At 58.0% G+C, this 12380-nt stretch overlaps 1 protein-coding gene and 1 long non-coding RNA gene across 3 annotated transcripts in view; one reads left to right on the plus strand and one right to left on the minus strand.

Moving 5' to 3' along the window:
- The window catches only part of LOC127491664 (uncharacterized), a 77491-nt gene extending 75384 nt beyond the window's left edge, over window positions 1–2107 (minus strand). For both annotated transcript variants that reach the window (XR_011387452.1, XR_011387451.1), the window contains exons 1-2: window positions 1766–2107; window positions 271–455 (exon numbers count right to left, since the gene is read on the minus strand). This is a non-coding gene — a long non-coding RNA (uncharacterized lncRNA). The remainder of the gene's footprint in view (window positions 1–270; window positions 456–1765) is intronic.
- A 4277-nt stretch (window positions 2108–6384) lies between these two features.
- Window positions 6385–12134, plus strand: CPA1 (carboxypeptidase A1). Its single transcript, XM_008258192.4, has 10 exons — window positions 6385–6528; window positions 6942–7023; window positions 7403–7636; window positions 7859–7960; window positions 8489–8590; window positions 8695–8805; window positions 9090–9180; window positions 9655–9854; window positions 10312–10396; window positions 11863–12134. The coding sequence occupies exons 1-10, from the start codon at window positions 6464–6466 to the stop codon at window positions 12048–12050; spliced, it is 1260 nt and encodes a 419-aa protein (XP_008256414.2). The 5' UTR covers window positions 6385–6463; the 3' UTR covers window positions 12051–12134.
- The last annotated feature ends 246 nt before the right edge of the window (window positions 12135–12380 follow it).

Below are 12380 nucleotides of genomic sequence, written 5' to 3' on the forward strand. Positions count from 1 at the left end.
AGAACTGGTTCTTTCCACTCGACCTATAAAGTGAGACCAGTGTCGGGCCACTTCGTGGAAGGAGGCCGTGGAGATGATGCAAACCCTGGATTCAAAATGGCACCAAAGCAGCAAATGAATGGCTGAGGCCAGGGGCTGGAGCAGAGGTGAGAAGCGGTCTTGGGGCTAGGGATGCCCCAGCAGTGCTGCTGTTCACAGCTGTGAGTAAAGAAAGGGGGTTAGCAGGTGAGGAGGCCTAAGGCAGGGCCAAGATGGCCAAGTCCACGGTACCTCAAGTGTGGGCGGCTCGTGGGGCCCTCCAGGGCTGGCTTCAGGCATTGGGGGTGCTTCGCTTCCGTGCAGCGGAGGAGGAGGCGGGAGGCCTGGTCCTGGGATGTGTTGTCCCCAGGAGGTGGCATTTTCTTAAAGCTGGAAGTGGTCTGAGTGAGGCAGAATTTCCAAGCTGAAGTTTTCTGCTGTTAGTGGAAACACGGAGTCTGGGTGAGGTTAATATAAGCCACAGATAAATAAAGCAAGTTATACCTCTGCACACTGTAGTCTGTGATTATAACTTGTATGCCCTCAATATAAATATTTTCATTTCATCCTCGTGGGGAGGATATTGCTGGCATCACTAATAAGTTCATTTTTCAAATAAGGGAAGCAAGATTTGGAGAAGTTTTTTTTTAACGGATTTTTTTTTTTTTTTAGAAAGCAGTGTATTTTCAGTTATTTGTCTATTTAAAAAGCAGAGTGACAGCGCAAGAGAGAAAGACCTTCCACCTGCTAGTTCACTCCCTAAATCCGTGCAACAGCGGGGCTGGGCCAGGCTGAAGCCAGGAGCTCAGAACTCCATCTGGGTCTCCCATGGGGGTGGCAGGGACCCAAATGCTTGAGCCATGACTGCTGCCTCCCAGAGCACAAAGTAGCAGGCGGCTGGACTGGAAGCAGAGGAGCTGGCCCTCAAACCAGGCATCCCAAGCCTAGGCTCACCCCGCTGCCCGTCAGTGCCTGCTTCGGGACAAGTTTCAAAGGCCAGGCGTGGCCAGCTTCAGTTTGTCTAACTCCAAACGCGCGACGTCCCCTTGGTTCAGGTGTGGCCCGTGCCCACCTGCAGCAGACACCGTGGGGACTGTTTAACGTGCAGGCGGGCATCTGTGTTTCACCCCCGATGCTGCTTTGGTGCCATTTTGAATCCGGGGGTGTTCCAGACTGAAACAGAGCCGCTGGGGAGCGCGGCCACCATGAAAAAGCGCTCGCCTAGCGGCCGAGCGTTTGAACGCCCGTGGGCTGCCAAGCCAGAGAGATGATCTCGGACTGGCCGCGTGCCACGCACGATCGCAAGCCCGTGGTAAGATTTACCACGCTGTTCCTCTGCCCTGGAGGTAGGACCCTTGCTGTCCTTATTTTCAGAGGAGCCTCGGGCTCAGGGAACAGGGTCGTGAAAGGGCACACAGCTCGAGTGTCTCCCTTCAGGTCTGAAAGCCCCCGGGGGCCTGGGACGAAGGGCTCCCCCCAGGCTCCCGTTCACAGCCAGGTTGGTTACGCTCTCCCGTGGTTGGGGGTGAAGAGGCCACGCCTCCCCTTAAAACCTTGGCCTGACTTTAAATAAAACCAGGCGCAAGCACTCCCTGCCGCTGTCTAGCGCTCCTGCCTTGTCTGACCCTCTTGCTTCCCTCTCGCGGGCTCCAACCTCAGCGGCCCGCCGCAGCTCCCTCGTAGCCACGGGGCCTTTGCACATGCCTCCCACGCCTCCCCTCTCCTCACTAGCCCTAGGACCACCCACCGGATGTGGGGACTGCATTGCTCTCTTTCCAAAGGCTGGTGCATTCCCTCCCCACGTCCTGGTCTCCACGCTGTAGGTCTCCCCGACTGGTTTGCGAGTAGGGGCTACACTCCGCGGTTCGTCCTCAAACACGCGGTAGCTGTGGAGAGGCTGTGTCTCCCGCTCGGCCTCGCGCACAGCAGGGCTAGGTGGCTCCGTCGGTGACAGACTCCCCTCAGCGTGGGCTCAGCCAGACAAGAGGTTTGTCAGGCGGCAGGAAGTGGACGGAGGAGGGTCTCCAGCAGCCCTGCTCCCGGCGGCGCAAGGCGGCTGCTCGCCCGCCCTGACTGAATTCCGGGCGCGAAAACCAAGCGCAAGCACCTGAGAGGGCGCGGTCAGCGTCGTGTGGCCACGCCCCGCTGCGCGGCATGCTGGGAAGTGGCTGAGGCGCCGGATGCGCCGCTGCCCCAACGGGCGTGCGTGGGGGAAGGCGCAATGGATTCTGGGAAGGTGGCCCTCATTGTCTGATGGGGGCGCAGACTCCGTTTCTCGCTCTAGTTCATGAAGCAACCGACTTAATCAGAAAGCCGTGGAACTTTCCAAAGTTCTAGTCCTCCACCCCTCACCCCCTCGTGTTTTCGGTGAAGACCCTGGATCTGGAGATTGCACACGGCGCTGGGAGGCCACGGCTGAGGGAAGCCCACAGCCGGGGTCTGAGGGGACCCCAGCCCCTCGGCTGCTCCGCGGGGCGCCCCCACAAGCCGGGGCGTGCCGGCCTGGGGTTCAAGGCCATCCGACACAAAAGCTCGCTCCCGCTTTCATAAACCCCGAGTCTTTTCCCGCCATTTTGCCAAGGCTGCAGAGCCCGGACAGGAGCTCAATTTTCCTACGTGCTGCTGGGTGGCTGCTTTATTTTATTATTATTATTTTTTTTCTTTTTCCACACACTGCTCTTTTTAGGTATTTTTTTTTTCATCCTTTTCACTGGTAAAATTTATGAGCATTTATTTAAAAGAAAAAAAAAACACTGGAAAAAGCGGAGCGAGAAAGAGCGATTATACATATGGAAAGCCATAAAGAACCGCAGTGAACGCGCTGTGGTGATTGCTTGCTTAAAAAAACAAACGGGCCGGGCGGTGTGGAATGTGCGAGGCCGGGCCGGCCAGCGCCGGGGGATGGGCCAGGGGCCGCTGTCCAGGGAGCCCGGAGCCGGACAGGGCCCCAGAGCGAGGAACTTCAGCCAAAAATGAGATTTTAAGATACTCCTTTGGAAAAAAAAAAACCTAGCAGGGTGGGTTTTGTGTTCTAATTTCCAAGGCTTGCCCTAAGTACTCCTGGGATAATGCCCACCCCCCAACCCAGCACTCCGCCCCCTGCCCCACCCCCCTTACCCCCTAAATCACTGATGGCAGCCCCTGGAGCTCCCTGAGAGAGAGTAGACGTGGAGCCAGGAAGTCCTTGGCTGGAGCCTTGGATTCCAGCGACACAGTGACCCAGCTGCCACCTTCTCTCCTGCCTGCACCCCAGGGCGGGCCGCCCAGGGGGACAGGCTTGCCTGGATCTCCAGCTTGGGAGGCAATCACGTTTTTTGGGTCTGGGCAGGTTCGGCCTTCTGAAGTTCTTGTTCTCTCAGTACTTAGGAAAATCCTTAGAGATGAAAACAGGTGGGACCGGTGTTGTGGTGTAGCGGGTAAAGCCGCTGCCTGTAGTGCCAGCATTCCATATGGGCACCGGTTCGAGTCCCGGCAGCTCCACTTCTTCTGATCCAGCTCCCTGCTATGGCCTGGGAGAGCAGCAGAAGATGGCCCAAGTCCTTAAGCCCTGCCACTCACGTAGGAGACCTGGGACGAGCTCCTGGCTTTGGCCTGGCTCAGCCCTGGTCATTGCGGCCATTTGGGGAGCCAGTGGATGGAAGACCTCGTTCTCTCTCTGAATGAATGAATGAATGAATGAAAAAGAAATGAAAATGGGTGTAGAAAGCCCCTGGGGTCTGCAGTTGCCCCCTTGCTCTCTCCTAAACAGCTGCTGCATCTCCACCCACCTCCGGACCTCCTCAGCCTGTGTGTTGGTGGGGCGAGTGGGGAAGGGGAGGGGCTTTCACCAAGTCCTATTTGGGTTCCAGAAGGGAAGTTCAATATAGAAGGGTACCTCAAAAAATTCGTAGGAAAGTGGAATTTAAAGATAGGTTTGGTGCAAAAATATTTAAATCCACACCTGGTTAATTTATTGTCTGCATTTTCTATAAACTTTTTGGAGACCCCCTGAGAAAATGAAAACTAGACACCGGACATAGATATCTCTGGTGTTAGAGTTGTTGGCTCATGTCCCTTAGTAGGAAGACCCCAGCAGGTCTCTGGTGGTGTCATTGACCCTTTGCTAGAACAATCCCCCCTCTGAAAGGGGAGACAGATCTGCCGCGGTCTGTCCTGGGTTACATTCTAGCATGCTGACTGGTCTTTACCAAGAGGTGATTTGCAGCTTTGTGAGGGGCTTTGGAGGGGCCCTGAGTACTAGCTCTAGCCCCGACCTGAGATCAAATTCCTTGGCCACTGGGCTGCCAGCTTCCTGCCGGTGCAGGCTCAAATTTCAGCCTGCAGTGCTGAATACATCTTTCCCAGTCTTGCAGAAAATCTGTTACGTGGCTCTTGGCCATCTCAGATGGAGGCTGGCTGCAGGCAGAAAGAGTCTCTCAGTGAGGCCGTGGTCTTCCTTTAGGTCTATCCCTTTTGGGGCCACCTGTCATTTCCAGAAGAATTCCCAGAAGTCCCCCAAACCAGCCAACAGTCCCGTCCCATGTGTAGAGACTTGAAAGTAGAAGACTGCTTTATATTTGGGAAGAGAAAACTTGTTTTTCATAATACGAACTAAAGAAAGTCTCTCCTAAACCTTCTTTCCTGGTGGGGACAGATGAGAAAAGCTGTAGGACATGATAGGGTGCTAAGAGCTGAGAGAGATGGAAGAGAAGTAGGGGTGCATTTGTGTTCAAGCACAAACAGATTCGCCCTTTCCTTCCCTGCCTGGCAAACTCGTCATTCAGACCCAGGTCTATGCCACCTTCTTGGGAAGGTCTCCCCAGACCCTTGGTTGCTGTGTGCCCCTAGTGTGTGTCCACAGTCCAAATGAAATGTTTCATAGCTCCTCTGTGGGTGACAGCCTCTTGGAGGACCTGTTGGAGAAAGGACAGCTTGGTTGGTTTCTTCTTCTTCTTCTTCTTTTTTTTTTTTTTTGACAGGCAGAGTGGACAGTGAGAGAGAGAGACAGAGAGAAAGGTCTTCCTTTTGCTGTTGGTTCACCCTCCAATGGCCGTCGCGGCCGGCGCAACACGCTGATCCGATGGCAGGAGCCAGTTGCTTCTCCTGGTCTCCCATGGGGTGCAGGGCCCAAGCACTTGGGCCATCGTCCACTGCACTCCCGGGCCACAGCAGAGAGCTGGCCTGGAAGAGGGGCAACCGGGACAGAATCCGACACCCCGACTGGGACTAGAACCCGGTGTGCCGGCGCCACAAGGTGGAGGATTAGCCTAGTGAGCCGCGGCGCCGGCCTGGTTGGTTTCTTCTGTCTCCCTGGCTGAGCCGTGACCTCCCTGAGGTCAGGGTCCAGTCTGCCCTGGGCACCGCGGCAGTGTGGAACCTGGCAGTGCCGGCCCAGCAGTGTGCATGTGACTGAGTGCAGGAAGAAAAGTCTGGCTTTCGGAGCAGCAGGAGATAGGTTGAGAGGAGGAGCCAGAGCAGCCTCGGGAGGGAGGGAGCCCCTGGGCATCAGCACAGGCAAGGCCCCCAGGGGTCGGCTCCAGGTCAGGGCTTTATGGTCATCCTAGAGTTAGTTAGGCTCAGGAGGAAGCTGTGGGTGAATAGAATGGAATCACTCTGCCTTGGCATATGAGCTGCTGGGGAGTGGGGGGTGGGAATAGAAAGGGCCACCTGGGTGGTTGTTGGTGCTCAAGCCCAAGGCCTTGCCGCAGAACAGAGCCCCGGATGGTGCTGGGCAGTCCCAGGACCCCCATGGGCTAGGGTGGTCTTAGGTTGAATGTTGGTGCCCAGAGAAGAGCAAGTGCCCTGTGGTGAATTTCGGCTTTGCCTGCATGCCAGGTGGTCTGACGCAGGTCTGGTCCTGTCCCTGCCTCCCACCCTTTCTATACAAAGGCACCTGCTTACAGTTCCCCTCAAGGCACCCCTGATCCCAGGGACCTGCTGTTGCTCTCTCAAGACTGGTAGGATCGGGGCGGAAAATCCCCTTCAATGGCCTAGGCCTAGGGAGGATTGTGCCCTGCCCAGGGTAGGGGCAGCCTGAACGAAGCCTGGGCAGTGAGGAACGAAGCAGAGGCAGGAGCCAGATGGAGTGGAGGGCCTGAGCTTGTCTGACCCAGGAACAAAAGAGCTGGCCTTCAGGGCCATGGGAAAAGGGAGTGCCCTGCAGGAGGGCCCAGCAGGTGAGGCCACTCGGAGCCCCTGGCTTTTCCATTGCAGGGTCAGCAAACAGGACCCAGTGCCAGGTGACCGGAACTGTGGGCTGGGAGGCCAGGTGTGGCGGCCTGGCTTATCGCTCCAGCTGCCCCGTTCCCTCTGCTTTATCAGGGAGAGTGAAAAGGTGTCAGAGCCTGGGACAGGTGCGAGCAGGGCACAACTTCTCAGGCCCAGCCGGAAGGTGTCTGTCCTTGGCAGGCTTAAAAGAGCCTGCTGTCGCCTCCACCTCAGTCAGACCTCCTCAGCCAGCTGCAGTATGCGGGTGCTGTTGATCTGGAGTGTGCTTCTCGGGGCTGCCCTGGGCAGTGAGGACTTTGTGGGGTAGGGGGATGGAGGGGGTGGGGTGCCCTGGGGGCGTGTCGGGGAGGGCTGGGCTGCAGTGGGTGTCTAGAGGAGACAGGCAGATGGCCAGGAACACAGCCATAGAGGATGGACCCCCACCACCTTGAGCAGGTTTGAGGGCCACGGCAGGAAGGGGTTGCGTCTCAGGACAGCGTCCTGAGCCTGGAGAAAGCTGAACTTTTCAGGAGCGGAGGAAGGAGGAGACCTGGCTGGCTTGCAATAGAGTCTAAAATTTCCAAAGGTGGGGAGGGGGAGGCAGGGGGAAGGAGACCCCTCCCTACTGCAGCCCGGAGGACCCAGTCCCGGCCTGGGGGGTCCCAGCTGTGCCTCCTTTCAGCCCCGGGAGTGTTGGTGGCCAGGGCAGGTGCTGAGGGTCCCTCTACTCTGCCCAGGCACCAGGTGCTCCGAATCTCTGCAGCCAATGAGGCCCAAGTACAGAAGGTAGCGGAGCTACAGGACCTGGAGCACCTGCAGGTTAGAGCCCGGGAGAGGGGCTCCCCCAGCCTGTCCCCACCACCCGCAAGGCCTCCAAGGCCTGGGTGCCTTCTCCTCAGCCTCCCAGCCCTGGGACATGGGACTGATCCCTGTTAGGAAATGACTTTAGCTCTCTGTTTCAGAACCTTGATACTTGAGTATCTGAGCAAAGGGCCGGGACACACTATCCTCTCTGCTCTGTTTCCTTGACTACACCAGACTTGGTCCAGTCCCATGGGTACCACTAACACCCTTGTCCCATCCCTGATACTTCGGAGCTTCTAGCTCCCTCACCCCACCCAGGCTGGCCCCGTCCTGGCCTGCTGTCCGGGCTGCGCCTCCAGCCTGCAGTGACAATACTGGCCCTTGTCGTCCTCAGCTGGACTTCTGGCGGGGCCCTGCCCGACCTGGCTCCCCCATCGATGTGCGAGTGCCCTTCCCCAGCATTCAGGCCGTGAAGATCTTCCTGGAGGCCCACGGCATCGGCTACGAGATCATGATCGAGGATGTGCAGACGCTGCTGGACGAGGAGCAGGAGCAGATGTCTGCCTTCCGGGCCCGGGCCACCTCCACGGACACCTTCAACTATGCCACCTACCACACACTGGAGGAGGTAAGGGCGTCCCTGGCGGCCACTCTGCATGGCATCCAGCCCTTCTGCATGGTCAGAAGAGCCAGGGCCAGCCTTGGTGTGGCTGGCACCTCTCTGTTCCCGCATGGCCAGCCTCGTCCTGGTAGGGACCCCTTGCGGCCAGCTGGGAGAACAGAACCAACCGAGGCGGGCACCTGTGTGCCCAGACGTCATTAAGGCCATTCCTTCCTTCTTCTCTCTCAGATCTATGACTTCATAGACCAACTGGTGGCTGAGCATCCACAGCTTGTCAGCAAGATCCAGATTGGCAACACCTATGAAGGCCGGCCCATTTATGTGCTGAAGGTAGACATGCGTGGGCACAGGCAGAACAGGCTCCCAGAGGGCCCTGTCATGCACCCACAGCGTGAGCTCCGGTGGGGAACATGGACACCCCATGCGGGAGCTGGGGGAGGGCTCTGGATTTCTGTGCTGGCCTGGGTGCATGCACATGTACACACATGGTTTAAACTCTTGGGTGACCCTCGTGTTTCCGGTCAAGTGTCATGTTATAGAATTTGTCGTGAAGTCCAAGGTGTCCAGTTTGTGACTTTCCATGGAACACCGTCCAGACAGCCGAACAGTGCTGGGCCTGAGAGTCAAGTTGAGCCCCATGGCCTCAAGCTCGGGCTGAGGGCAGGAGCACGCTCTGTGGGATGCCCATCAGGCTTCGGCCCCATGCCCACCTGAGGAATGGTCCCACACACAGAGCCTCAACCTGCAATACACAGACAGCAGGTGTCCCGTGGGTTCTCCTTCCGGCAGTAGGGGGCAGTGGGCGTGAGGCCCCCGCTGTGCAGTTTCCTGGCCAATGCCTCCCTGCCTCTTCTGCAGTTCAGCACCGGGGGGAACAACCGTCCCGCCATCTGGATTGACACGGGCATCCATTCCCGGGAGTGGGTTACCCAGGCCAGCGGGGTGTGGTTCGCCAAGAAGGTAAGGCTGGGGAGATGAGGAGAGCTCCTGCCTGGTGGGAACCCTGATGTCCTTGGCCACCCCTCTGCCATGTGGAAGCCCACTCTGCCCCTCTCACCCCCCAGATCACTGAAGACTATGGCCAGGACCCAACCGTCACCTCCATTCTGGATAACCTAGATGTCTTCCTGGAGATTGTCACCAACCCTGATGGTTTTGCCTTCACCCACAGCCAGGTACAGGCTCTCTGTCCTCAGGGAAAGCAGGACGTGCCGCCGGCCTCCGAGCCCACGGCTGCCCTGGGCATGCTGGGTCATGTCGCATCCTAGATGCCCAGAGCGTCCCCACCACTAAGTCGTGACAACCAAAACCATCTTCTGACACTGTCCAATGCTGTGGGGGCTGTGGGCAGGTCAGGCCATCCCCAGTTGAGACCCATGGCGCCAACCCTCTCTCCCTGGGCGATTTTTGTGTCTATGGCACATGCAGCCTCTGATGCTGATCCCTTTCGCTTCCTCAGAACCGCATGTGGCGCAAGACTCGGTCGCGCACGTCGGGCTCCTTCTGTATCGGGGTGGACCCCAACAGGAACTGGGACGCTGGCTTTGGGAGTAAGGCACAGTGTGACTTTAGGACAGGGATGGGACCCCTGAGTAGGGCTGCTCCCCTCCTTTGTCTCGTCATCCCCACCCCTTTCCTGCCCCAGCAGTGGGGGTGGAGGGTTGGGGGGGGGGCCTCTGGGAGCTCTGCCCCTGGCAGCTGGCAGAGCCCTGAAGTTTGGTCCCTTGGTTGTGAAGAGGAAGCTCCTTCCAGTTTTTCTGGCTAAGCCTCAATTCCTTCCCTCCTTGGCCACGCCCCTGTAAGAACCTGACTTCCCTGGGTGTGGCCCTTAGTTCTTCCCAACCTGGGGAGGGACTTCAGGTTGTAAGAGGAATCCCACAACTGTTTAATCCGTGGTGGGACGCAGCCCTCCTGCACCCATCTGCTCCTCCTGAATCTGCGCAAAGAACTGGGGGCCGTGGACGTCCCAGAAACCGTAGTGCCTGGGTGCAGGAAAAGCCAGTGTGTCCTCTGTCTTCCCACAGAAGCCGGCGCGAGTAGCAACCCCTGCTCAGACACTTACCACGGCAAGACGGCCAACTCCGAGGTGGAGGTCAAGTCCATCGTGGACTTTGTGAAGAACCACGGGAACATCAAGGCCTTCATCTCCATCCACAGCTACTCCCAGCTCCTCCTCTACCCCTATGGCTACACCTCCGAGCCAGCCCCTGACCAGAAAGAGCTGGTAGGCACCCGCCCCTTCGCGCCCCGTCTTCCCCCGCGGGTAGCCCTGGGCAGGCTTGGGGTTTCACACATCAGACCTGCTCAAGGCCCCAGAGCCCACACAGGGCCTAGCCACCCACCCCTTTCCTCTCATGGACCCCCGATTTTCTTTCTAGGACATGGAGACACAGAGTGGTTGAGTCACTGTGTCTCACGGGCAGGGGCGGTCTGGGTTTTGAACCTGTGGCACCATGCTTGGAGCTGTGGTGTGACCCAAGGGTGGGGAAGACCCAGGCAGCCATCCCACAGTGTGAGAAGGCCAGGGCCATCCCTCCAGGGCTGAGCGGGCTCCAGGCCCCCCTTGCAGGGTGCCTGCTCCTGGGCTGCCCTGCTACCAGCCCCCTGTCCTCCGCACCCCTGCAGTGCTGCCGTTCCAGGGGCCTGGCCCTCATGGTGGCCTTGTTCGGGGTTTTCTCCAGCATCAGGTGGCCAAGTCTGCCGTGACGGCCCTGGCCTCTCTGTACGGGACCAAGTACCAGTACGGCAGCATCATCGACACCATCTGTAAGTGGCTGCGTGGTCTCCCGGGGTGGTCCAGGTCCAGAACAAACGTCAGCTGGCTGTCCCTTCATGAGTAGCCCCCATGGAAGGAAGTAATGAGGGTCCCTGATTCGGGAATAAGGGTGAGAGGAAAAAACCCACAGTGCCTGAAAACCGCTGGCCTGGGCCATTGGGAGGGCGTCTGGTGCCTGCTGCCAGCGTGAACTCTGCCTGCCTTGAGGCTCTGACAGACATGTGCGCTCCTCTGAGAATTCTTGTCCCTTGAACTTGGGTTGAGTCTGGCATCACTCATGGGCAGGGTAGAGAGTCCTGCTTGGATTTGTCCCTCACCAGGAAATTTCACTTAAGCAAACACTCTCCTCCAGTGCCCTTTAATTACAGAGAGCGTACTGGATCTCTCCCCTGCTTTCCGACACTGTACGTGCCAGGCCCTTGGGAGAGCATTACCACATCAAAGTGGAATGAGGGCAGCGAGTGTTTCTTGAGCACCTAGGCCGCACCAGGCCCTGTGTCGGAAGCACAGGGATTCAGCCGTGCGTAAAATAAGCAAAGATTAGGGAACAGCTTCTAGCCAGGCGAACCAACAGTAAACTTAAAGAAGGGAACGCTACAGTTTGCCAGGTGGTAAATGTTGGGTAGAAAAATTAGAACCACAGCAGCCGAGAGGAATCAGGAATTTGAGGGCGGGGGAGATGGGGCAGAAGAAGAAAAGTTGGGGCAAGTGTTGGAGTGGGAAGCCAGGAGGCTATCTCTAGGCAGAGGAACTTTCTAGAATGTAGGCCTGGGGTGTTGTGGGAATAGCAGTGTGGTGGCCTCAGAGCTGGGAAGGGGAGCAGGGGGCAGAGGTGGGGGCTGCCCATGTACCTCACATGCTTCCTGCCCTGAGTGCCCGGATTCTGAAGTGTTGATATCTCAACCATGAAAACGGTTTTAACCCTGAGTCAAATGTTTCGCTGCACTCAGCGAGGCCGGGTTGGATTCTGGTAATGCGGCCCACTTCCCCATCCTCCGCCCAATTCAAAAGTGGCTGCATTTCCTGTGCTTGGCTGCAAATCTGGGCAGTGTTTCCCCCTAAAAGGAAGACCAGAGGCTTTGGCGTTGATGGTGCATCATTGCGCTGTGCCGCACAGACCAGAGCTCCCGGGTGAGCAAACCCTGGCTCCCCAAGCTGTGTCCAGAGGCTTCCCTGAAGCGACTCTTGGAGGAGAGTGGTTTCAGGCAGGCCTCTGCAATGGCAGAGACTCAGGGTCCCCTAGGGAATGGGAGGATCACGGTTGCTCTCCACTTTGGGCCTGTTGGGCTTAGCTCCGCCCTCGGGAGTTTTCTGGAAGCCGGGCTGCTTGGGCAACAGCAGGCCTTCGCAGACAGTGAATCCGCTTGGCATTGCACAAGCCTCTGGGCCTTGGCCTGCTACCCTGGCCCATGGAGATGTTTCCGCAGCGACCGACTCTTGCTCTGCCCTGCCCCAGATCAAGCCAGTGGAAGCACCGTGGACTGGACCTATAACCAGGGCATCAAGTACTCTTTCACCTTTGAGCTCCGCGACACCGGGCGCTACGGCTTCCTGCTGCCAGCCTCCCAGATCATCCCCACGGCCCAGGAGACGTGGCTGGCGCTTCTCACCATCATGGAGCACACCCAGACCCACCCCTACTGAACGGGCCATGTGGCACCCTCCTCCTCCTCCTCCTCTTCTCTGCTTCCCCACCACAGACAACCAAATAAAGCCTGAGTATACGAAGACCGGGCTCTGGGGCTTGCGTGGGCAGTGCCTGTGGCCTCTCGGCCTCTTCAGGCTGGGCGGTCGTGATTTAGTTCCTACAGGCCTCGCAGCGAGTGTCGGGGTGGGGAGACTAGAGGCCCCCTGCATTCCAAGGTCCTGTGAAGTTGTATCCAGAGTGGCGTCTGCTTTAATTAGACCACCCCAGGCTCAGCGCGGCAGTGGGGTGATTTGTTCATACCTCAGTAGCAAGCAGCGGCCACAGCT

This window comes from Oryctolagus cuniculus, chromosome 3, assembly GCF_964237555.1.
Source record: "Oryctolagus cuniculus chromosome 3, mOryCun1.1, whole genome shotgun sequence".
Classification (NCBI taxonomy): domain Eukaryota; kingdom Metazoa; phylum Chordata; class Mammalia; order Lagomorpha; family Leporidae; genus Oryctolagus; species Oryctolagus cuniculus.

What these genes read in the sequence shown, in the direction of transcription:
- CPA1 (XM_008258192.4), top strand. Translation starts at nt 6,464, where the DNA reads ATGCGGGTGCTGTTGATCTGGAGTGTGCTTCTCGGGGCTGCCCTGGGC. An exon ending in GGCCCATTTATGTGCTGAAG is followed by an intron (nt 7,961 to 8,488) that starts GTAGACATGCGT and finishes CCTCTTCTGCAG; the next exon opens with TTCAGCACCGGGGGGAACAA. An exon ending in CAGCATCATCGACACCATCT is followed by an intron (nt 10,397 to 11,862) that starts GTAAGTGGCTGC and finishes GCCCTGCCCCAG; the next exon opens with ATCAAGCCAGTGGAAGCACC.